General features: G+C 35.8%; 3 protein-coding genes and 1 long non-coding RNA gene across 7 annotated transcripts in view; 2 read left to right on the top strand and 2 right to left on the bottom strand.

Moving 5' to 3' along the window:
* Positions 1–26,732, top strand: part of Fdx2 (Adrenodoxin-like protein 2, mitochondrial Ferredoxin 2) — a 67,292-nt gene that overhangs the window by 38,200 nt on the left and 2,360 nt on the right. The gene's annotated exons all lie outside the window — the stretch shown is intronic.
* Positions 14,654–19,513, bottom strand: Ubqn (ubiquilin). Of its 2 annotated transcripts, none has more exons than XM_026815731.1 (7): positions 18,659–19,513; positions 18,340–18,535; positions 17,980–18,232; positions 17,200–17,919; positions 16,970–17,111; positions 16,770–16,902; positions 14,654–16,358 (listed from the first exon to the last, which is right to left on the bottom strand). In XM_026815731.1, the coding sequence occupies exons 1-7, from the start codon at positions 18,758–18,760 to the stop codon at positions 16,282–16,284; spliced, it is 1,623 nt and encodes a 540-aa protein (XP_026671532.1). In that variant the 5' UTR covers positions 18,761–19,513; the 3' UTR covers positions 14,654–16,281. The 2 variants fall into 2 exon arrangements, with proteins under 2 accessions (XP_026671532.1, XP_017884759.1); XM_018029270.2 differs by having other exon boundaries at positions 17,980–18,271; positions 18,659–19,509.
* Smg5 (Smg5 nonsense mediated mRNA decay factor) lies at positions 19,621–24,913 on the bottom strand. The gene is made up of 8 exons (XM_018029269.2): positions 24,452–24,913; positions 23,826–24,048; positions 23,598–23,762; positions 22,665–22,933; positions 22,306–22,486; positions 20,585–22,220; positions 20,172–20,504; positions 19,621–20,098 (listed from the first exon to the last, which is right to left on the bottom strand). The coding sequence occupies exons 1-8, from the start codon at positions 24,523–24,525 to the stop codon at positions 20,031–20,033; spliced, it is 2,949 nt and encodes a 982-aa protein (XP_017884758.1). The 5' UTR covers positions 24,526–24,913; the 3' UTR covers positions 19,621–20,030.
* Positions 25,719–26,725, top strand: LOC113464679 (uncharacterized). Its single transcript, XR_003389525.1, has 3 exons — positions 25,719–25,930; positions 26,355–26,371; positions 26,456–26,725. It is a non-coding gene; the product is annotated as an uncharacterized LOC113464679 (long non-coding RNA).

Raw genomic sequence — 26,732 nt, 5'->3', positions numbered from 1 at the left:
AATCAGTAGGAACAAACTCTCTTCACACAATATTAAAATGAGAAGAAAATAATAGTTAAGCGACGTAATAATTATTTTATCATAATCTAATTAAAATATATCTTTTAACGCTAGTAACTGTACATGTAGCAACACCAGAAAATATTTAGAATACGTATATTTAGAACATGTATGACTTTTTGCTCAGATTATACATATCCAAAACGACCTTAAGCTGGGGTTACTGGCTATACAACACATTACTGTTTGTTGTTCGCCCGTTCCAACTTGTAGTACTAGTATTTCAGTCACTATAATATTAGAATCAAACGTGAATTCAATACTTGTGTGACCCCTCAGTTACGATATCCATAATTTACATGAGTAACAAAAGTAAACAAAAGAAATGTAAACAACTTTCAATTTTCCTATCCCATAAACCACGACACTTTATTTCTACACACCTCACGATCCTCGAACAGAGTCCTGACCGAATTCAAATGCAACCAAATCCCAGTGAATAACAATCGCTTGTCTATCCGTCCATCGACACCCACACACTTTCCCGAGTGGCAATGCAGGCGGGCGAGGGGCTGAAGGAGACAAAGGGGGACACAACGGAAACCGCAGTGCGAGGCGGTAAATTTGTGAAATTGGATAAAACCGACTCGCGTAGGACTTCACCCGTCATCGAAGAAACCCTTCAGCTAGAAGGTAAGCTCACTAATAATTCTAAGTTCGTCTGCGTACAGAAAATCCGCTCTCATGTAATTCGATCCGCCTTTTGTCGATTTTTTCGACAATCGAAGAAACTCGTACCCGATTCACATTACATTCAGACAAGGATTTCAAATTTCATTCTTATTCTGTTCAGAATTTGTTATGACAAAACTTCGGAACTATCCATTTTACAAAAATAAACTCATTTTATTCTTCAAAAATAATAATATGCATTATATTTTTATTTGAGGAGGAAAATTTCAGTCTACGTTTCATTTAAAAAAAATATATATAATAAAAAATATGAGACGAAGTGCTTATGTCTTTGATGCTAATACAGTATTTATATACGAGAAAAAATGTCAGATTTGTAATCTCAAGAAATGTAGTTATTATTGGCACATTCAATACAAACAGTAAAATATACATCACTGTTTAAAATAAATGATCTTCTCTAATAGGAAATTAAGGGATCAGAAAGCAAGTGCAAAGGGTATGAGACAGAGGTACAATGGTATGAACGCTGAGATTGAAAAGTTAATTAGTATATTACATTAAGTACAGAGTCGAGTTCTCGGGTTTCGAAGTTGAAATTTGCTGCGTTACGAAGATCTTTTACTACTTCTCTGTCTCTCTTTCTTTCTCGGCTCTCTGGGATACCATGGAGCCGCGGCGACCTTGAAACGAAACGTGTTATTACCGTCTTTGAAACGTGTACTTCCCCCGGGCGAAACGATTCGAGCAGTTGAAACTATCCGAGGCATTCGTGAATAAAAAAAGCTTGTCTATTGAGTTATTTGGCAATCATGTATCCATCGAACGATTCGTTGTAGATATTCTTATAAAATATAAAGACAACGATGAAGAAGTTTTATTTTTATTATTGGGTTACGAAGTTTCATGCAAAATAAAAATTCGTTCTCCTTGCTCTAAATCCTGTACAAGATTCAATTAAAAATAGGCAAAGCAAAAGAGGCATTAGGAATTTCCTGAGAGAAGTCTATCTTGGTACAGACTAAAGGAACACTTTAAACACTCTGTCAGTAAAAGAAAAAACGAGTTTTCCTCACCCTAAGAGCTAATGTAACCCGTACAAGGTACAAGAATGAAAAATGAACATCGTAACACAATATTCAGATTGTCCTAAAACAAATTTATCTTAATTAAATTCGTCAACAAGAAAAGAGAAAACGCTTTTTTCTTATTTCAAAACTTGACTTAACCACTACAAAGTTCAAGACTAAAAAACAACCAAACAATATTAAAAATAATTTTTTCAAACATAATTTGCATTGAGCTGGATTAAACTCTTATAATAAAAGAAAAAACGAATTTATCGCATCCGAAAGACCAACCAAAACTTTATAAGATTCATTTTTAGATATCTATCTCGGCACAAACTAAAGGAACAGATTAAACTCTAGCAAGAAAAGAGTCAAATACATTTTCTTCGTCCTAAGACCTAACTTAACCCGGACAAGGTTCGGGAATCGAAAACTTCAATGGAAAACAATCATAAGACTGTCCTAAGACAAATCTATGTATATTGGGATGGAGAAAAGAAACGAGAAACATGTATTTATCTGGTTCGAAGTTCGACGTAACGGACAACATAATAGAAACTGGAGGGATCCAACAACGACGCTAGATCAACTGCAAGGTCAATGATTTTCCGAGCGGACCGATGAACTTGCCTCTTGCGCACACGTACTTTACACATCGCGGTAGAGACACGTATACACATCGTCGAAGAGAGACGCGAGGGAGAAACAGAAAGAGCAAGAGAGAAGGCAAGGTCGTTGCCTAGATAACAGTTGCAAGGTACAGTTGGCTCTCGCATGCCTGGAACCATGCGACCAGACGCGATCACACAAGGGAAAGGGTTCTCGCGTTTCCATTAACTCTGATACAAATTATTGTTCATCCTCCGGTTAGGTTTGCTCACATGTGGTTTAATTCTTCAGTTCCTTGGACGATTTGCTATCTGATCTGATCTTTGGTATACAGCATGGTGTAATATAATTGTTTCCTGTCAAGAAATCAAGTGGTGTAAGCAGAAAAAATAAAAAAATAGAGATTTTCTTTTGTATTATGTGACGTTAATTGATATAAAAACAAATATTATAAGGGAATCTTTGTCAATACAATTTTTTCTCTCACATCACTTTCATAATACAGAAATATGGATCAAATTAATCTGTACATCATATTGTCGATATGAAATAATCGTAGATCAATTCGTACATAAATTTTGCTTGAAACTATGTAAACAATCTAATGAGGGATCAGGCAATAAATTGAATAAGAAATGAATGACTCTTTCTACAAGTTTACAAACACGCACCAACAAGTTTGAAGAACCAGATCGTGAAAACTCGAATGGACAGAAGATGAAATACAGCTGGAAGAAAATAGAGATAGCGTGTCCACCGGTTAAATGTATATACCGTTGAGTGTAGCAGGATGTTTTACATTTTAATCGAACTACGAGATCGAATGCATAACTACGTATGTATTTTCGTACCGACGGGTTATTTTCAAAATGCGATATCTCTACTGACACTATTTTCCACATATCGTTTTGTTTCAAGTGGTTCCTCCTTGCCCCGTCGCTTCTAACTTTAAACTCTAAAGTCTGTACAAAAATGCAACTAACATGTACATAAATAAGCAAATAAGCTAATAATGTCTGAGCAAATGTGTGTGATTAATATACATATATTTCGTGTATATACATATATTATTGGATTATTTAAAATTGGAATGATCACGTAAATGTATAAATTGTGAGAATAAAGATTGAACGTGGCAAGAAATACTTTTATAAACGTAAATATTATATATATAATAATATACAATATTATATAATAAATAAAATATTTTAAGAGTTAAATGAAATAAAACGTCTGGAGCAAGAAAAAATAATCAGTCGGAATCTATGGGAGCTTATCGCGGTAGAGGGAAGGAATCCAGTGATCAATGTCGCGTTATCGCTGCGTGGCATTCGTGGAAACGGGCATGAGGAAGAGAAAGGAACCTGTGGGAGAACCTCGGGACATTTGTTATGCGACCGCAGGATAAGTGGCTCCACGAAACAGTATAATGAGTGTAAACGTTCGCAAAAACGCAGGAAGACTCGGGTTATTGATGTGAGCAACCACATTGTTGGAATGACTATGCGAAATCCACCGGAGGCCGATTCCGATGCGCTTTGATGCGAATGTAACCACTGTTGCCGGAAGACAGGGAATATAACATTGCGTCACCTACACAGGGTATTACCTATATACATATGCGGTGATAATACATATATATTTTTAACAAGACATTTCATTGCATAGAAAAATTTATGTATTGAGATAGGACGTTTAATAAAACAAATGCAACATATAGTAAGCTATAGCAATAGTAATTTTTATATCAATTATTGTATCCATCATTAATAATGATTCATTATAGGAAAAATTGGATCTAATACTATATTAAAATTTTTCTGGCTGTACAATCTCTGTAAAAAGTTGTACGTGCTCTAAATATAGTGTATTCTCCCATTTTACTATACAGTTACTCACGTTAACAGGCATATTTTAATTGGAATACGGCGAAATAATTATTAAAGTCGTTGACTTACTCTTTTCTCCTCCCTTTAATACTGTCCTTTGAAAATTTTTACTACTATTGTATCTCATTTTCAATTATTTCATAATTTTTGCATGCCTTAATCGTGAATTTGTAACAACATTTGCTTCAGTATCTTCTAAGTAATCATTATTATTGATGAAATATGTTCCTAATGTAGTTAGTTCTTATTGTAGAAAATTTCAAAAGCCTGGCACTATCTTTTTTTAGTTTTTCTCAATTTAGTGTTGTAATATAGCTCCATTTCACTAAGAATTCATACTAATTTCAAATTGATATATGTAACTCCAAAACGGGGTTTCTATCACAATTTCTTTCAATATGACAATAACCATTTATTTGCGGAATATCAAACACGTGTCATTGTGTTAACTTATAACCAGAGCAACCGCAAGCATTAGTACAACTATTACATGAATTACTATTTGGAACTGTGTATCAGTCACTATGTGAAACATTATATCAATGATCGTATGAAGTATTACAACAATTATTATATAAATTGTAAAAACTGTCTCCAAACAAATGTATATCATTGTCAGTATAAAATCAAAGTTTGTAGAAAGCGAGAAAATGTAACGCGTTGAAAGAGAGGAAGCAGGATTACATTATCGGCGTCATATCTCGGATTATTTTCTTTGGTCGTTGAGCAGGGTAACGAATGATGTAAGAGCAGTGTATCTACAGGGCGCCTCTTCTTCCTTCTCTCCCATCCCGGCGTCTTCATTCTCTCTACCCTCCTGCCTTGTCCATTCGACGCGAACGTATCTCTTTCCTTTCCAACTTTCTCGAGCGCGTTCTCGGTTCCTTTTTGTTTGGTGGGTCCGTACGTTGGGGCACCCAGCCCTGGCCCGGTTCAATTTAACGTGGCAGGTGCCTGCTGAATGGACATCGGGGCCCCGGTTCTCCGCATTTCTTCTTCCCTCCTCAACGACCGTTTCTCTTCTCCTTCTTCATCGCTCGCGATCTGGTCTCTTCCCTATCTGCCGGTCTATGCCAGCGTTTCCCAACTGAGCGGATACCAACGGGCCTCGTTACGTATCATATCATCGTTTCTCGAACTTTCTCAACACGTTACAGGTGTTCAAGACTTACAAAACGAGGAATGAATAGTTTGAGTCTAATTGAATTTAATGAAGTCATATCTATGATCATATTAAAGTACAATATACAAATTAGAAGAGAATTTTTTTGTCATTTAAGAAGTTAATTTATATATGCAGAGAGTTTTAATTTATTTGAATTACTAATTCTTTATGAATCATTTGAATTGAATACAATCAACAAATCCACGATTATAGTTTTTTGTTGTCTTAGGGAATTGGTTTAAAAATTGTTTACCAAAAATTATGAATTTCGAGGATTGGATTAAGTGAAGAGCGTAAACAGTTCGAATTTACATATTAATAATTAACACAGATTCACGATCGCTTTATGATAAAAGCAAGTTCAACATTTTGCTAACTTGAAAGTGACTAAAGATCATAAATTTCAAGGATGAATCTATTCATTTTATCTTTAAGCCTGAAGAACAAAGAACTCGTATTGCTATAACCATTTAATTCAGTAGAAGAAATTAATAAAAATAGCAGCAAGACCAATGGGGAGCGGGTTTCGCAAGCGGCTACTCGGAAAGGTAAGAAGAACTGTCCGGCGGCGTGCTCCTGATCATTTACAGAGAGAGTCACTCTCGTTGACGAGCCTTCGCATTACATACTTCTTTTTCTGCGCCGGCCTTCTATATCCCGTCTTACCAGCGCGAAGTCAATGCGCGCGTTTACTACAGACGCTGCTGTCCGACTGTTCGCGCCAATTCAACTGCCTTTTGTTCACATTCTAATACGGCCCGTGGAAGAGATAATAAGAATGAAAATAAAAGACATAGACATTAATCCATTGACCATGGTCTTCCCGAAACGTATAAACTTGAGTAAATTACACATTTTGCCGTCATTTCATTTCATTTTGTCCAAGCTTAGAGATCTTATAATTACGTGGCATTATATTTTTGGTATGAAAAAGGAAATTCATATAGAATAACGAATATTATTATTGACAGTCTAAGTCTAAATAGTGATTGACTTGAATTCTAATTATAAACTCAAGAAAATTTCCTGCTTTCTTTGCTCAAGAGTTCCAGAAATTATTAGATGAACTTGTTATATATCACTCATTTTCTGCTTATGAATTCATGACTGTTATATTATTTACTATTAATATGCCTATTATACAGCTAGTAACAATGAAGCTAAGCCAGTTTAGGCTTGTGTCCGTTTCCCCTAGGGGGACAAAATTCAAAATGAGTAATAAGTCTACGTCTTATTTTTTCGACATTACCACAACCTACGCACATTACCACCCACATATATTAAAATTCTTTTTGTTTTGACGGGTCAAAATTGTGTTAAAGTCCAACAGTATCGATGCCAGATCGAGCATTGGAAAAATAAGATGTACATTTAGTTTGTATATGTTTGTATAGATCTATATAGACTAATTTTGAATTTCATTTACCTAAGGGAAACTAACACAAGCCCGAGCTGGCTCAGTTTCATTGTTACTAGCTGTACTACAAGTTCCTTATAAAGAGACGGCGGATTTGATGCACTTATAGAAAAATTAATGTATGTAATGTAGAAAAATATGAAGAACATCAAAAGATACGATACACAGCAGAATCTAAATTTCATTTTATAAATTAATATCACAAATGAATTTATTTTGCATAAAAGCGAGCAATATATTCATAAATATAAATGAATCACGACTGATCTTTATTCGTACAATGCACCAAATACTTGGAGTCTACAAAAAAGAGGTAAAGATGGGAACGAGAGAACGTAAGAGGAACGGAAGCAAAGTGAAAAGTGATCGCATTAAGACGCGCAAATGCCAGCAAAACGTCGGGTTATAGGCCAACACTCGCATCGTCGTCGACTTGTACGGTTGTTACGCGTGAATTTTGCCATGTTTCTTTTTCTCGTCATTCCTTCGCCGCATCTTCGCGTACACCCACTAACTTTTATTTTCCTCTAAATATGTACGGGCATGCCCGGAAAACCTCTCGCAGTACGCCCTTTTCGTATCGATGACTGAAAGGCACAATCAATTTTGTATCAAATATCGTATCAAGCATTACGATAATTGTTACATGAATTACTATATAAAATATTATATTAGTTGTTATATTAAATCTTGTATCAAACATTAGATGAAACATTATATTAATCATTGCCTGGAATATAGGAGAAAGCATTACAGCAATTATTATATAGATTACTATTTTAAATATTGTTATATGAATTAGAACAAGGAACTGCATCACATGCTGAAGCCAATGGCTTATAGTTTACATTCAGATAGCTATTCATACTTTCAATCAGGTGACAAGATAAAAGCACAAGGGTATACACTCGCAGGCGCGCTTCTCGCATCACGTCCAAGACCGAACGCTCTCAAGCGTCTATTCTTTCTCGATAACTTTCGGATTACACAACTGATTCTCTAAAGGAGCGACAATATAATTATGACAGTCCTCCATTCCTAAAATGGATTAGACCAACTCTCAGACAAGGTCAACGACTACGTAATACTTCACTACAAACGTACTATGTACAACACTTATTCTCCAATAACATTATTTTCTCCGACGTTTATAAATCTTAGGACAGGCTGCGGAATTTTATTCCAAATAAAGTGTTTATGATAGGGTTATTATATATAACTGATATAAGAATTACTATAGTGTTTCATGTAATAATTTATTCCAGTCTCTTAACACTAGAAAGACTGAAACTTATTATATACCTATGTTGCCCAAAGCAGTCAAAATGACTGCATTGTGAAAGAATAATGTGTAAAGAAATTTGTCTAAAATTAATTTTTAATATTTTTTNTGCATTATTATTTGTACATTTGCCTAAAAGCAGTCAAAATGACTTCCTTGGGCAATCTAGTGTTAAAGACTGATAATATTAATTACGTAATTTGAAAATTTAAAACAGACCACAAAAATCATCCAATTTCTGTATGTCAAAACTGTATGTGAAAGAACACTGCCAAAGGCACCTATTATGTTGATATGATGTGAGATATTTATTAAAGAATAAAGATCTTTTATTTCTTGGTTTTGATGCAAATTGTATTTTATAAATGAAATATTATAATACCAATTACTATATCAATTATTTAATCGATCTTATATAAAATATTGTATTATATATTAAATTATATGAAGTATTATGTGAAATGTTATATTAAATATTATTATATCAACTACTGGATTAAACTTTAGATCAATCATTATATCAATTGGTGTATTAAACCTTGGGTCAATCATTAGATAAGCCATATCAATCATCATGTGAAATATTTTATGAAGCATTACTACAGTTACATGAATTTCGTTATTACAATTATTCTTGCATTCATTTGTACGTAAATAGATGCGATCGACGTGAACGAAAAAGTGGAGAACGAGGACAAGCAGGATTCCTCGATTCAATTAGCTTCGAAGGAAGGAAACAAATATGTGGTCTGTTTGTTAGCCGTAGGTTGAGCCCTGCTGATGAAGGTATACGAAGGTTATGCCGTGGCACTCCTTAGTTCTGGCTCAAGGTCATACTGTTAAGAGTCTAAAGTACACCGACGGGTTTACGTCGTCATTACGAGTCGTCGCGGGTTCTTTGAGTTAGGAAATAAGTGAAAACAGCGAAAAGCCAGCGCGGTCTGAACTTGCATTCCACGACTATGTACCTGCCAGCATTTTCATTTAGTCGACCGGAACGCGTTTTATTATTGTCGCAAAAGAAACACGAGCCAAGGCAGTATATATTTCATCATAAACAGACTGAGTCTATAAGATAAATATTTTATATTCGATTAAGCTTATTGAATGAATGCATTCTTGCATTTTATCAGATCCATACTCATTCTTATAAGCCTTACTAATACAAATAGACATTGTTTTATTTCGTTAATCTTTTTATCGTAAAAATCATCTAACAAGGAAAGATCTTGAACGACTCCGATTTTAATGTTTGGTTTCAAGAAAAATATTAAATACCTTTTTTGTTTTAACTGCAGTAAGTCGAATTTAAAGGATGAAACAGCTATTATCTTGAAAACAACGTGAGATAGAAAAAATTTGTTAGACAAGAATTGCATAAGATTTAATGTTCTGAAAGGAAATACTAAAGTGAATGAAAAATTTTCAATATTTTTTTAAAAAATTGTATTGATAGAAATTGATTTCGGCCGTTTCACCCTTCACACTTGAGTTACAATAGCTAAAAAAACGTATCTAATATTTTTAACTGTTCTTTAAGGCTGCCAAATATTAAAATCGGAGTCTGGCCGTTCAAAATCTTTCTTTGTGAAATAATTGGTCACATTTTTGTCTCATTGAAAGAAGTTGTACATGAATTCTGTATTTGCTAGAACGAATTGAATTAACGCATTTTAATAGATTGCAATTTATTCTTATAAGACCTTATAATACAGTCGATAAATACTGTGTTATTTTCAGAGATGGTTCTTATTGATTCATCCTTTATATATCTTCAGTGAATATAAGTCGTTAGTGGATCGTGAACGACCGCTAAATTCCATTCAAGTATCTCGTTACTACGACGGTTGATGGCGCACGGTATTTTGCAATTAGTCGCCGTGGAAAACAAACCATGATGAGAGATCGCAACAGCCAGAAAAGGTACGATCATCACTAAATTCGTGAAAAATAGATATTTAAAATAATTTCGGTTGTTTGCCATTATTTATTGTAGTTTTATTCCCTGTAAGAATTTTAAGAATTGTTATAATTTTATTTCAAACACAACAATCTTAAATTCTGTACAAAAAACATATTGGATGCTCTTAACTCACAATCAGATTACTATTTTTCTTTATTAAAACGTTTGAAACCTCAAGGAGGCTTATTCCCGCCATATTAGTTCCTTACAGATAAGAATATGATATCTATCTTAGGAAAACAATAAAGCCAAAGGACAAAGCAGTGAAATGAACTACCCTCTTAAATAAAGAACGTATTGTTACCATAATTGCGAGCCGTTTAAGTTTCGGACTCCCCTTTTTTATCACCCTGTATACTAATGTATTATGTAATCTAATGTCAGAAAACAGATTAATCTCCGGCGTGAAGAACAGCGCGAGATGGAATGCGTTCGAGGGAGTAACGGGCACAAAATATCCTGTGGACACGAATCGCAAGGCCACCACTCCTCCCTCTAGCAGGGGCGACGTAAGTATTCGAAAACCATGGGGGATCTCGACTTCTTTTCCGCGCTACTTGATTAGCTGCATAAGTATTCGATTTCGGTCTTGATCCTTTAGTCCAGTCGTACGTCACACTCGTGATTTTACTGTTTACATGTACTGAGTGAGTTTTAAAATTACCCATATGTACATTCATTGTAAAACCTGGCAGATATACATTTATTTAATGATTGTTGTATAACATTTCATACGCGGTTTGATAAAATGATTTTTGTATAACAGTACAAACACGGGTTGATAAAATTGTTAAAAACTTATTGCACGCGATAATTCTTATTGACTTAATATTTCGTAGAAAATAATCAAATAATTCGATAAGAATTGAAAGAGGGTAAAAAAATGTCAGTTATGTATTGGCCAGCAAACGTTCTTCCAGTCAAATAGTTCACAGTCAGCGTAAATAATGGGGTCACGATACGAGATTAGTCTGTACGTTACGTCATTGCCATAACTTCGTTTTCTTTTCCTGCGTTACATATCTGTGTCAAGCTTGCAGCTTGAGCTACCGATTTCTTCCTTCTTACAGAGTACGCAGTACACAATGAATTTTGTAGTATGATTTATTATATAGGGTGTCCCCGGATTAAGCGATCGAACTACACCAGTGTATCCTACGATTAAAAATAAGGGAAAAATGTTATATAAACATTGGTCTACAAATGCTTTATAAAAAAAGTTATACTAAAGAAAATGAACTTAAAATTAATAGCGAATTTGTTGTTGGCGCACTGGAATGTATAAATAACAAGACGACAATATTTTTGAAAAAGCATTTTCAGGCCAGTGTTTATATAACATTATTTCTTATTTTTACTCATAGAACATACTGATATAGTTCGATCGCTTAATCTGGGAGTACCCGGATAATATATATATATATATATATATATATATAAACAGCGTTAATCATTATCATATCATTAATATATATATATACACACCCTTTAATCATTATACTTTACTTCGATAGCTTGGCGTATTCTGAGTATAAAAGTACTAAGGTATTTTTGTCCTAAAACTTATCGTTGCTGCAATATACATACTCAATTTGTAGTAGTCTAGGTAAGGGAGGATATCATGTCACATTCAATTCTCTTATGATAAAGAACTACAAATTGAGCATGTATATCTCAGCAATGGTAAGTTTTAAGATAAAAACACCTTAGTACTTTTATACTCAGAATACGCCAAGCTACCGAAATAAAGTATAAAAAATTGGACATTCCATTTAAAAAAACCAAGGTGACCGCCATATCTTCCCTACGTCTCCACTTGCAGAAATATTATTTACACGATATTATGTAGTTTCTTAAACCCTACAACTTCTGTGAGTAACATTTTCTCGTATTGTTTGAAATAACCAAGATATTTAAGTGGACAGAGTTCGTGAGACACACCGTATAAGCAGCGAACTGTCTTTTGTTTATTACAACTTTAGTCATCCAGACTGTTTCTTTGAAAACGCTTATCCACCTTTTATATTAATTTATTAAGTATAACACGTATATTAAAATAGAGTAGAAAATTATAACCCAAGTGGCATAATCTACCACGAAGTGGTTAAAAGCATGGCTGCAGTTGTTCGAACTCTTTCTTTGAACGGTTGGCGCCTAACGTATTTATCGATCGTATCTCTGGCAACGAACAAAACGTTACTTTTCTCCGTACAATAGCGAAGGGGTCGGTTCAGTCAAAACTTGTTTACAGTTATCACCGACGCGTTTCGATCTTGATGCGCAACAATTGCATAAACTTCATCCAACTATATTCTTTTATTAATATTACCAAAGGCAATACTCACGTATAGTCTAGGCTATAACTATATCAAGTATTCTGATCATTTATCGAATGCTCACTTTCTCAGAGAATATACATAAAAAATCATTTACGAACGTCAATTATTTTCGTATAGTATATAGAATTATTGCACGTAAATATACAGAATTTTCCAATTATTCTTAAACAGAATTAAGAGTTTTAATAATATTCTTATATAGAATTACAAATCTCAATTACCTAGTTTTGTATAAAGTTACGGATTTCAATTATTCTTATGTACAATTACTGGTTACACGTACATACACAATTCCAGACCGCAACAAGTTGCACCGCTGCAGTGTGTATCATTATTAATTCCGTTGTCTAATTGTAAGATGAATGCCACAGAAAATATTAAACCACAACCTACGACTTTCTTGAATTCTCAATTGTACTTTATTCACACGTCAACATGTATATAGTTAATCATTTCCGAAGAAAATTTGCACAACAAGGAAGTTATAAAAATGATCGCAAAATTGAGAAACATGTGCTTCTGGGTTTCAAAAGGAATTATATTTTACTATTTCTCTTTTATAATCATTTGAAGATTTATGTTTTAGTTCTGAGAGATTGGTGATAAAATATAATATTTGGCATGCCGTTAAAATTCAATGATTAGTGCACCGCAACATATACGAGATTGAAAATTGTTTCTCATAGAGAAAAAAGAAATGCATTTTCTGGAGACTTATATAGTAGAAAGAAGAAAAATTGTTATCTGAATAGAAAATAAGTCACTCTTACATATACACATATATGTACATGTCCAATTACGCATTATACGCATACATATTTAACGATGTCTACATTTTGGTGGACGTATGTTTTCTGTTTTTCTGATAATCAAGTTTTGTCCGAATTTGATACAGTAATAATCCATGTACTAATCCGATCCATAGCGAAATCAAACAATCACTGAATATTGCAATGCTGTAGACGAAATATAAGAAAGGAATAAATTCTTTGTAAACATTTGTTTTCAAAGGAACCGCAAACTTGATAGCATCTAAGAATGTTTCATTTTTAGATTAAAAACATGCACATTTAGAGATTGATTAATTTATACTTGATTTATAATACGCATCAAAAACTGAATATTTTCAGACCGGTTATTCGAAAAATCACTTATTCATACGAGTTTATCTCCCAATTAGTTCCGATAATCGATGTTGTACTATATTTTTCTTGTCAAAGATCAACAAAAGTATACAATATTTGATATACCGTTAAAACGTAGCAACTATGTAACATATCGCGAAAAGATTGAAAATCATTGATCTAGACTTCAGACATAAAAGAAAAAGGGCCCGGTGAAGTCCGTCCCTGGCCTCGGCGAAACCGGGCGGGCTGCTAACTCACCTCGTGCCACATTCCGCTGGCTATGCCAACGTTTTCGAAGACGAGAATGCACCGTGCCGGGCCTGACCACCACCTTTAGCACCGAACACCAACCGCACCTGCACAACCGGCACAAATCTTCAAACGGAATTCAAACGCGCACACGTGTGCTCAACGGGCACGCGTGCCCGCGCCGCGACTCGTCTGCGCTGCCCGCGCGCAGACTTACAACGCGGAAATACGAATCGCGTTATCGCACCTGTAACTACGGTAAACTTTGATCCGTGGCGTATTTATCGAGGAATAAAAAAGGATTCACTCGAAAAATCGACGTTACACGCGTTTCGCTGCGTCCCGTTACATACAAACCGTATGGCCGGTCGACGCAGACTGACCAGACTGACTGACTGAACTGCGAACAACTGCCGTCGCAACCGCGCCAACCCACTGAATACAGTGGTTCGCGCATGCGTAGATCATACATGAAATTTTGAATTCTATTTCATAAAACATTGCGGATTACTAAAGATGTTGAATATTTTTAGTGTACACGCATAATATTAAGACTACATTTAGTTTATTATTAAGTTATTCTTGAAGAGTAATGAAAATTCATTTCCTGAATTAATATTACACTGTTTTATTTTGTACAAAACTGAGCAGTCTGATTATTCGTTTAATCATTCTCACGAATAAAATTTGAATTTGCAAAACGTATGAAATTGTATCAAGTATTTTCCATGTCATTTTATTGCAATACAATCAACTTGAATTTTTGATCTCGATTAAAAGTCTAAGGAATGTCAGGCCACGAAATGGTTTATCTTGAAGGTCTTGGCATGTTACAAAGATTACACATAGAAAATCGATTTAAAATGTATATTTTACATAAATTCCAGTCTATATTATTCCTAAATATATGATTCCTATCCGCACATATCGTCCAGTCGTGTATTGCTAAAGTAATAATCGAATATAGCCTCAGGTATTCCACCGTACTTAAAAGTTGACCAATACGAATCAAACGTAAATTTATTTTGTGATATAATCGCTTATACAGAATATTATCTTATTCAGTGAAAATCGACTGAATATACATAATAGTTTAATTGTAATGCGCATAGGTATCTTCACATAAACGTATATCAATTAAAAATATTGAAATGATAACTGCGTTAATCCTCATAGTTCTTTGTTCAGTAGAAGGATAATTTACAATATCTTGTTTAATTTGTATCGTTCCTCGTTTACCTTAAACCTAACCGACGATTACATTGACGATTTAACACATTTACATGTAATATTTTCATTTATAATCGATCTTCTTCGCGCGTTTCTCTATAAACAACCTACACCATAAAATTTTCGATCACCACGCTACAAATCTCTAAATTTGTATCTTAAATACATGTAGTGCATTAGTAAATTTTTTATACTTCCATTTTTTTTTATCCATTTCAGTAATACAAGAATCGAAGAAAACTAAAGAAATAAGGGGAGAACAAAAATAATGAGCGTCGGTATAAAGAAGATGCAAAGAAAGAAATATTCCACTTCTTATCGTCGTATATATAAAACTTACATGGAAAACTAATCGATCACCGAACACTTTCACCTTTTTAAGCGGAAATAACAAATTGTATCAGCTCGATTTCTCGTTATTCGTCTCGACAAGTTTTTATACATCAAACATTTGGCAATCACCCCATGTCCATTTTTCCAGATGTATCCATGCAACAGTACACCGATTTTTGTAAACATGTTTCATGCAGCACATTTACTAATATGATTATACACCCAAGCAATAGAAATAATCGTTTCTTTATTTCTCTCTCCAAGGAATTTATAATCGACTTATCAAGCCAGAAGCACATTATTTATCTTTTAACGGCAATCTATTTTCCATGCAGGTTCCACTGTTTCTAAGAAACACCAATAAATGTACAATATAACAAAGAAGGGTAAATCCTTCGTATTACAATCTAGTATTATACATTCTTTCCCGCTTGCATTCTCAGTTTTTCTCTACCACACAGACACGTATACACACTCTCTCCCGCTCTCTCCCTCGCTCATTCTCTCGGAAATATGCAATAAACAAAATTTACACCGACGAAATACATTAACAGAGCTATCTAGCACTTAGAGCACATCGAGAAATACAGAATACAGAATGAAACTAGAAAATTTCGCGAGTGAATTATATCGTGCAACAAGTTAAATATTTGGGTATGAGTACTCTCGTATTATCGAAACTCGATAACGGTACCAATCAAAAATAAAAAATGCATATTGAACGAGTCAGTAGCGTGTATTCTGTCAAAAGTTGGGGTAGAAGTTTATAATTGTATTATGGTTTTTTTTTATTTTTTAACTTTTTACTTTTCCGACAGTCAGTTACCTCAGATATCTCTCACTACGTCTGTTGTGAGAGGTAAATAAGGGAAAAATTAGAAATAGTAGTGGAATAACAGCGTCGCATATTGGTGGTTAGCTCATAAATATTTGACCATTAAAGAGTAGCCGTTCAATAGCAGCGTTTATATCTCCGAACGTTGCGATTAGAGCTGAAAACGAGATTAAAATAATATATCAGTGAGCAATATGTTTTTTCTTTCTATCTTCCATTGTTGAAACGCAAACAAAGATAGTCCTTTTTATATTTCTTTAGATACGATAAACACAAAAAGAAGATTATATTTTAATATATTTAATCAACACAAACTAATTTTCATAAACTTGATTTTTATGAATAGACTGCGGATGTCTGTGCAAAATAGAACATTTATAGTAGTAGTTAAAAAAAATGCACTATAAATATACATCGCAATATGCACTCTTTTCATGTTTTTATTACATAGCAAGTATTCTTTCTATCTTCTGCAGATACAATTTTTCTATAAATGCATAAAATTCACCAGTCTGATTATGAAAAACCCGATAATAAAATATTTAAGAGAAGTAATACGTAGCAATACCTTGTAAATTAGCCTCTCTATTAACAAAACCCATGGCCGTGAGCTGTTCCAATTGCGCTCTGTACCGTTCTTCCGGTGGGGGGGCAGGTTGGCCATCCACTTCAACGCCTTGGTTCAATGCCATTGCCGATACCTAATAAAAACTGACTTAACAACCGGTTTTCCTCGCATACTTTTCTCCTATCCCATCAAATATTTACCATACGCGCCATAAATTGAGAAAACGCGTCTTGCTGATTCGTGTCCGGCGTTTCTTGCGTCGCCGGTGGCGTTGGATTTGTCGCAGAATTTGCGCTCGGGGTTGTAGTAGTTGGTATAGTAGGCGGTGCCGTCATCCCCATGCTAAAAATTGGATTAATCAATTATTAAATAGAACTGGAAAAGATAAACCCATCGAGGGTCGAATGAAATCTTTTTATCTATGACTTACTTTTCAACAAGATCTGGCGCAACGGTACGTAATTGTTCCATGCCTTGCTGAATTTGCATAATGGCAGCTAAAGCTTCTGGATTGGTAACAACGTTCCTCATTTGCGGATTCTGCATTTGTTGAATAAATGCAGGCATCATCGTCCTCATTTGCTCTTGCATTTGTGGATTCCCTTGCAAGAAAGGATTAGCGGAAGCAATTGAATACGCCATTCCTGGATCAGCTGCCAGAGCTTCCAACATCGATCTCGTGTACGGAGCGTTCAACATGTTTCTTATTAACTGTGGATTTTCCATCATTTGGGTCGCAAGACTCTGCATTTCAGGTGAATTAAACAATCCTCCGGTTCTTCCCTGTTGCTGTTGTTGTTGCTGTTGCTGTTGCTGTTGCGGTTGCGGTTGCGATTGCGGTTGCGGCGGCGAGGATTGTTGATTCGGCGAACTACTTTGATTCTGAGACCAAGGATTCGGTAACGGATCTCTATTTTCTTGGCCTTGTTGCGGATTATTCTGACCGTCCTCAGCACTATTATTTACTAACGCAGCAAATGGATTATTTTCGTTCACCGCTGCCGCGAACATTGGCTCTTGAATGTCGCGATACATGCGACGAAGTGCACTATAACCACCAGGAATGCTTTCTAAATTTGATATAGCTCGGTCATGAGACCGCATTAATTCTTGGAGCATAGATGGATTACGCGCCAATTCTATCGTTTGTCTGAAATAGTATTTATGATATTAATTTGAAGAATATGAAACGAATAATTTTTATTCTTACCTTAATAATTCAGGATTATTTAACATGTGGCTAATTTCAGGATTGTTTTGCATTAATTCTCGCATCTGTGGATTAGCTGCAACCAAGTGACGCATACTCTCTGTGTCATTCATCAAGCTTTGCACCAGTGGATGGTTAAGTACTACACGTAATGCTTCTGGATTTAACAACAATTCACGTTGCATGTGTTGCTGTAAATCCATAAAGTTAGTTGACCTCAAACGAAGGGATCTCGCTAACCCTGGAAGTCCTCCTAAACTTCCCAATCCAAAAGGTGATGCATTTATATCAGCTATAAAAGCATTGCGTCATTATAAAATAGAATAGAAACAAATTTGTCAAATATTCAATAAACATTACCTTGCGATCTTTGAGCTGTAGAATCTTGACTCTGATTAGTAGGAGTACGTGGTGCCTTGATAACCAGATGCACCGTCAAACCGTCTTTCACGTTATGTGTACTCAATGTTTCGTGATCCTTCATGATCTTTCCAGCAAAGATCAGGCACAGTTGTTCGGTTTGGGCATTGAACTTCTTTGAGATCGCTTCTTTGAACTGGAAATTTTGAATGAAATCAATTAAGAGTCGGAAGTTAACCCAACAATGACAAGTATGGTTCATACTTAATTACACATTTGTAATCCGGCGAAATTTCACGTCGAGAATTGAAAAACTTACGTCTTTTATGCTCGCATCTTCTTCGATCTCGACGATCTGTTTCTCTTTCGGCGTTTTGACGTTAATAGTAATTTTCTTCCGAGTGTCCTGGCCTTCTGCCATCTTGAATCGGTAGATGACTCGTTACTTTCGACGCTTTCGATTCTCCCTCGTTGAGGGCTAATTGCGCACCACTCTCCTCCGACTCTTTTTTTGCACCACGGGAATTTCGTTCGATCCCCGATAAGACTACGCTAAATTTTGTTAACAATTTATTCCAGAAGACTATAATGATCACATAGAAGGGTCAACTTAAACGACTATTCTATACTGAGCCATACTGCATAAAATGATCAAAACTACACAATATGTCAAGCCCTTGCACGCTATTTTATAAAACATCGACGTGTAGCACGTAGACCGAGAATTAAACAATTCAGGAATCTTTCGAGTTAATCTCTATTTAAACGCGCGAATGACGAAGCAACAAGCTTATTAAAAAGTGTAGTTGCACTCGGTCTTATTTACGGGAAATCACAAATTATTGAGTTGATAGGTTATGTTGCGCTGCCACTACCGTAACTTTAAAGTACTAACACAGGCGTGATTGCACTGCACGTCATGTGTTAAATATATAACCTGTATACATATGTATCGCGTCATTTAGACATGATGTTATTTTACGAAGAAATTGTGAAATCTCGTTAAAGAATCATATTCTAACATTAACTTGAATCTATAATTAATGACGAACACTGGCAAACCACTTTGTCACGGATGAGCATTAGCAAAGATGTCTACGTTAGTTGAAAACGTTTGTCCCAAGAGCATACATACGTGGTCATTGATAAAGCATTACACGTCACAATTCAAGATAATATTAAATAGTCTCTAAAACAGGAAACTGATACTAGAGTCATAGATTCATTGATATTTTATCATAAGAATAAAATTTATTTTTATCTAAATGAAATCGATTAGAATTAAGAAACAATTTTTATTAATTCACTTCTCTGTTCTGAATTTCCTGTCTTCGGTAAATTCAATCGATGCACGGACAGATTAGGAAGCCAAGTTTATCTTTTACTAGAAGAATATTTCCCTAAAAATACATTTTTAACACGAAGGATGATACGAGTGCATTGAAAGGAAACCATTTTTATTTTGTTTAGAATTCTTTGTTCATGGAAAATAATGAGATATCAGTCCACTGATTTTATTGTAGGAGAACCGTCGATTTTCCTTTCTGGGTTTCCAGCCCTCTTTGACTTGCCCGCTTAGCTTCGGCCATAGCGTCACCTTGTTCACAGCTTACAAGAAGGGCCAGTCCTTTCACCTTTCTCACTTCAGTACGAGGAAGCAGCAGATGATCATCTTCGTTAATCGAATACGTTCAACCGTGACTCTTACTTGACGCCTTCCATTTTGTGTGGAACGATTCAATATATTCAATATTGACACCTGTAGACAATAGATACAATTTAATCATTCTTGTAAGAAGAAATTAAGTAATCTGTAATGTATTTAAGAATACCTGCACTCTTTGCTAAACCTTCAGGGCTAAAAGTGAGGACTCTTTTCTCGTCTGGGTTACATCCAGTCAATAACGTTACAATCGGTGTTTCAGCGTCTGTCGTACTAACTTTTGTCTGTTGGGTAAGATAGTGACAGCACTCTATAATTTGAAAGAACAACCATGCCTCCTTATCCTTCGGCCTTGGACCTTTGATAAATGGTAGCGCCAAACGTTCGTGAGGTCTTTGAGCTCGTAAGAATCTAGAACCACGCTTCAATTGAGCTTCCAGCCATCGCGTAGCTTCTCTTGCACGGCCACTGATGCGTTTCACTTCGTCCAGTGCAGAAACAACTTAAGACAAATCATTAATAATACATGATATTAATCATTATATTATTATTAGTTTTGACACCTCTGTATTTTCTACTTACCAGCGCTAGGAATCACAACAATAAACTTTTTAGCATATACCAAACGCTTTAAAGCCGGCGTATGTTTGGATAAAGCCTCGTGATCAGGAACCAAGTAAGGAGACATAAGTCTGGATCTTAAACGAGTTTCCAGGGCACAAACTTCTGCCTTCAACCACAATTTTCCCATGTGTCTCATCAACTTTCCACGCGAGTGATCTATTTCCCAATCTTTACCACTGTTCTTGCTATTAGAATGGTTTACGTCGACTGTTACGAATAACTGTTTCGTTTGTTCATACTTCACTCCAGCATCCTCCACGGAACTGAGAAAATGCCCGAATTCGACCATCTTCAACGCTCTTAATAAAGTTTCTTCTCGCTTGTTCATTTTATGTTTGTACAGTATCTTCCAGTTTAAAGATTTCTGAGCTTCGTCTAAAACATTCAACCCTCTTAAATCAATATCCTCTGGCAATGGAACAATCTTGACACATTCTTTCAATTTATCCGCGCTTGACAATATTATGCTATCGTCTTTAAAATTTTTCAACAACAGTTCTATGTCCATGTTGATTAAATTTAATAGAATCGTAACACGTTTAAGCAAAGTTCGTGAGCTTTTCCCGCATATTCGTATAATGTCCGGGTTGCTTCTCAACCAATCAAAACAAATTTTAATGGACCCCAATATGTCTTTCCCGGTTATGATATTCAAGACATCTTCTGGTTTCAAGTTCTGTTTTTTGATTTGAGCAATATACGTCACTCTGTCCACAGATTTATTCTCATCGAAAGTACTATTACAATTAGTAGTACTTCCCGAGTCTTTATCTTTCTTCCCTATCCGATTCTCCAGTACTAGTTCACCATTTTGTAAATGATCATTGACCCCATCGGCTGTTTCGCTGTTCTTCACATGCCCATTCATCTTCTTCACTTCAGAATTTTCTTTATTTCGTTTCGACGCAGCTTCGTCGTCAGTAATATCTTCAGATAGTCCGTCTTCTGATAAGGCGTTTTCGCTTAATACATCGTCCTCTGTTTCAGAGACATCAGAGATTATTTCGTCACTAGAGGATCCCATAGTGGGATCAATATCACTCGCATCTGAATCACTACTGTTCCGGCGTTTTCGTCTTCGAAGCTTTGTGAGCAAACTTTTAGTCTTGTCTCGAATTTTTCGCACACCATTACAAATATCTCCATTATTTTCATTTACTTTCTCTGAAGAATTGTTGCTATTATTTATAACTTTAGATTCATTTTCGCTCAAGTTTGCCTGCTTACTTTTTGCAGTAGGATTCACAGACTCGTTGCTGTTAACCTTCATGTTAGATTCTATGTCGAGTAGCGGCAAGTCTATAAAAGATTCTTGCAATCTCGTTATAGTAAATTGTATTAGTTGAGACAGCACTGCCAAAGTTATGGCGACTACGCCTTGCACCTCGCTAGATTCTTTACTTTTCAATCTTGAGATAGACATCAGACAAATAGCCACGATTTTGAACAACATATCGTCCGTTAAATAATTCGTTTGCTCGTTTTTGCCACTTTCAAGGTACGCTTCGATGTTGCCCTCGTTCTTGTTAAAATTTGCGTCGTTTGATTCAGCCTGCTCTGCACTCAAGCAGTTTTCAATGCTAGTCAGAAGATCCTACAACGGATACGATTACGCTCAATGTTTTGTAAAAGCAAGAATTATGTAAAGAATTCATTCTGCGAACATGAGTGGTATATACCTGACATTCTTGATTTATTCGATCAGAATTTGGTACGTCGTAATCCCATAATTGCAATAGCGAAAACAACCTTGATACACACATATGTGTAGAAGATTTCTCATCGGTGCAAATAGAATGGGTGACAATAGCTCTCTTTAAATTTCCTTCTGCACCCTCGAATGGCTCGGCACATAAAACGCTGCAAAATTAAATTATTACTCAAAAGAACTCAATCGAGTTACAAGAATATTATAGCTTTTCAAAAATTATAACACGGCATCTTACAGATTTACAGCATATTTTTTGTAAAAAATTGCACAAGTTCCATAAAGAAAGAAAGAGAAAATCTTGCTATGAAATAAAAAAGGTATTCTAACCATCTCATGTAGTGGTATACAGCGTCAAGTCCATGATTTTTATTGCCTGCTACAGTACCCAATTGATTATGCGGCATTCCAATACTCGGATCAATTGCTATAGCCATTTTATAATACCTCTTTGCTATCATCGGATCCCAATATGGATCTAACTCTAATTTATATCTAGCTAAGTCTCCGAGGCATACCAAACTTCTATGAATTAAGCGCGTTACACACTGTTTCGTTTCTTCTGTATCATGTTTGGACTGACTCGCCTTAGCCTTTGCCTTTATAAAATATAAAAAATACAAACAAATAAATTAGTTTTCTTGCATATATTGGTTCAATGCAAAAGTTCTTGCCCGATTTGAAATAAGATATTGTTTCATTCACACAAATTATCATCTACATTTTACACTAAAATCTTTTTATGTACAAGCAAATGGACTCCCTTTTCGTAGAAACTGGAACGTTGACCAGATCGAAGTTGATCGTCCAGATCAAAATTAGCATTTTTTAATCGAACAAAACATCTTTTTACTGTTTAGAGAGTAAAAGCACAGTCCAAATATATGAACAGAATGTTTTTTGTTATAATTTCAACACACAAGCCGGTTTGAAACTCATATAACATGACATGGCGGAAATGAATTTTTTTTTCTTCATACTGAAAAACCACTCTTATGCTTAAATCAACAATTATACCCAAATCAACCTAAATCAGCGATTTCTGACAATGAGACTTATGAGCATACTGTTTTTCGATAGGTTTGTAACATTATGGTAACACAAACATGTATGCAGGAATACGATAGGATCTGACCCTCTAAAAACCAGGCACAAACTTTTGCACTGATCTAATACATTAACAAACCATCGTTTTTTCTTTTATATATGCACAGCAAGACATAGCATACACATTAAACAATGAATATCTCTAAAAAGACTTACACTTGATAATCTAGACACGTTCTGCATAAATGCAAAGTCAATAGCACCAACTAGATCCAAACCATATTGTAATTGCAGCTTCAGTATTAAGTGGTGGTAAAATCCAACACCTACTGCCAAATGAATAGACAGCATTGCTTTTTCTGTTTCAGTCCATGCATTACCCTAAAATAATCTCTCGTTACAATCTAAATTGTTAATTCAATTATGGTAATCAAATCTTAATACCTTTCTCAATTTTTTAGATGCATGAACGATATCATAGAATGCTTTTCTCCATAACAACTCTTCAGTTTTACGTGCATACCCAACAGCATCTTTTGTTATTAACCTCACACAATAATCTTTAAGCTTCACGCGTAATACTTCCCCTGAGGGAGTAAAGAAGTCTGTAATCGTCAATGCACAACTCTTTTGTTCTTCCAATCTCTTTGCAATATCTGTTATGCCCCTATCAATCAAATATATTCTATATAATAAATGGAAAAATCTATTACATGTATTGCAAAAATCTATTACATTTTTCCATATCACTCATAATGCGCATTATCTTTATAAAAAAAAAACTGATTATTTGGTTGATGCTAACGATCTGTATGAAGTAAATAAGAGTTTGCATAGCTTGGAAAAACCGAGAAAATTCTCCCGTTAGTCATTAGAAATATTTCGACTAATGGAGTTAAGCTGCGCACATAAAAGCGCGCCAATAGAAAATCATGGCGTACGCGTATAGGTTAGGTTCGCGCAAGGTGATTTCGTATTCCCAATAATTGGTAAAAAAATTGGTCGAAATACATAACAAAATTCTACATATCGTGGAATATTGTTGTAACATTATCAGAATCGAATATTACTTGTGCAAACGTCTAGTTTGTTCGAGGCAATCAGACATCCGGGCATCTGCTGCAGTGTTGTACGTCCTCCTCATTTTGCTTCGATCATTTTTCACTTCCTGGCCACTTCGTCATTATTCATTTTCCCGCGGTCTCCTGACACGCGCATCTCCGTCCCACGGTAAGAAAATTCGACATTCGCCTTCGCCTAAGTCCAAAAAACCTCCCACGAACTGCGGAGCTCACCACAATTACGCATACGCTACACGTATGCACACGTACGTACGACAATGTATGTACGTAATTGTACTACGTGCTAAAGAGAGGAAAGGAGAGTAAGGAGAGGAGACTGCTATCTGCTCCATGGACCTGAAGGACGGTGCATAGTCGCGGGTCAGAGCAGGTCAGAGCTCCCGAAAGCGGAAGGGGACACAACTCTGTTTCATAAACGTATAAGAATAGGAATAGACAATAGACCGCGCAAGCAATCCGAAAAACTGATCGGAGAAAAACAAAGACAGAGAATGATACGAGCTCTCTCTATCAGGGATCTCGTTTGCTTCCGTACACGGCTCGCTTCCCCTGTTTTTCGCCCGTTTTTCGATCCCCACTACTATTCTCCTCACGCGCCTTCGCGAAGCTCTCCGCACCGCCACCTGCATAACATTTCGTCCTAGTGATTTCTGAATTTGAATCGGACGAAATGAATTATTATGAAGAGCGAAAGTAAATGTAATGAATATAATTTATATGCATGTATATATTTGAAAAGCATAAATGTATGAGAAATAATGTATGCTTTTCGTGTTTGTAAATTTCAAATTGAATCTATTCGGGAGAGGTAAATAATAAAAGAAATGTAATTTTATTTGTTTAAAAATATATTTATTCGTCATCAGTGTTTGTAGTGTCAGTGTCATCTGTTTCATCTTGTACAATTATATTTCCTATCTCCGCAGGAATTGCTTTCCTCTTATACATGTTATTATTAAATAATTTTAACATGTCCGTTGTTACAATATAATCCATACATGTTTTTTTGTTACTTTTTAAATATAATTTGGTTCTTGTTATTGCCGCGATAGTTTCTGGGTTCAAACGATTTCTACTATCCACGTTGCCAACTTGACGAAATGTATAGCCAAAATAAGCCTACAAATCTTGAAAATCACTGCATACCCCCACCAACTATTGGTCCCCACCATGGTCGCGTCGTCCCCACTTTCCGGCATGTACGGAAGCAAACGAGATCCCTGCTCTCTATGCGCTTGTTTAACTGTGTTTGCCCCGCCTACCTTTCTGCGTATGTATATATTACAGCCGAAAGGTAGGCGGAGCAAACACAGTTAAACAAGGACATAGAGAGAGTCCGTATCATTCTCTTTTTCTGTTTTTTTACTATCGCTTCTTCGGTTCGGACTGCTAGCGCGGTTTACTCTTATATGTTTATGACTCAGAGCTCTTTTCCCTTCCTGTTTTTGAAAGTCTACCCGCTCGCACGTAAGTCCGCTTCATGAATCTTCCTGCTTCGACGTGCCTTTATCGCAGCGGTGCCATAACTTTTCCCTCGGCCGGAAAGTGGGGACGACGCGAACATGGTGGGGACCATAGCGCTGCGGAGAGCTTCGCGAACGCGCATGAGCACGCATGAGGGGAATAGTAGTGGGGATCGAAATACGGGCGAAAAACAGGGGAAGCGAGCCTCGAGGGAAAAGTTATGGCACCGCTGCTTTATCGAAAGTGATGCACCATGCGGTTAATTCTGGAGAAGTGTGGGGAGAGCTTATGATATTGTTGAAATAAATAAGCCACGTGTTCCTTTTCGATCGTTTATTTCACCTCACTTTTACGAATCGTTCTTTTCTGTATGAAACCACGAGGCGTTCGGAGGTAACACTTTGTGCTAAGGATTTTTCCGTTACAGTGTAGAAAAAAGGGGAGGTAAACTTAAAAACTAATCTTACCAACTAAGTAACAACACAACTTACTAGCTAATTAAACCTAACGTGTCGCGGACCCGTCTAGGGACCTTTTCGCCACAGAAGACTCCATCGTAGCTCCATCTCGTAGGAGAGAGAAGTTTCTCTTTGGTCACTTTGGCCGGTATTCACAGTCCGTGCCACAGCCTTCTTTAATACCTAGCCATGCTGAGAGTTGAATGGCAACACCAGAGAGAAACTGAGAGTGCTCATGGAGCCGTTTTGGCGTCTCCCATACTAGTGCTGCACCTTGCGGCCAACTGGGGAAGATGGTCCACCTTTAGCATGTAGCAGAACCTTTGTAGGAGAAATCTACCCTGTTC

The sequence above is a fragment of the Ceratina calcarata genome, unplaced genomic scaffold (assembly GCF_001652005.2).
Source record: "Ceratina calcarata isolate Rehan_Ccalc_2016 unplaced genomic scaffold, ASM165200v1 scaffold48.2, whole genome shotgun sequence".
In the NCBI taxonomy this organism is placed as follows: Eukaryota; Metazoa; Arthropoda; class Insecta; order Hymenoptera; family Apidae; genus Ceratina; species Ceratina calcarata.
The sequence above is the reverse complement of the archived record's forward strand: the minus strand, read 5'-3'. Positions and strand labels throughout refer to the sequence as shown.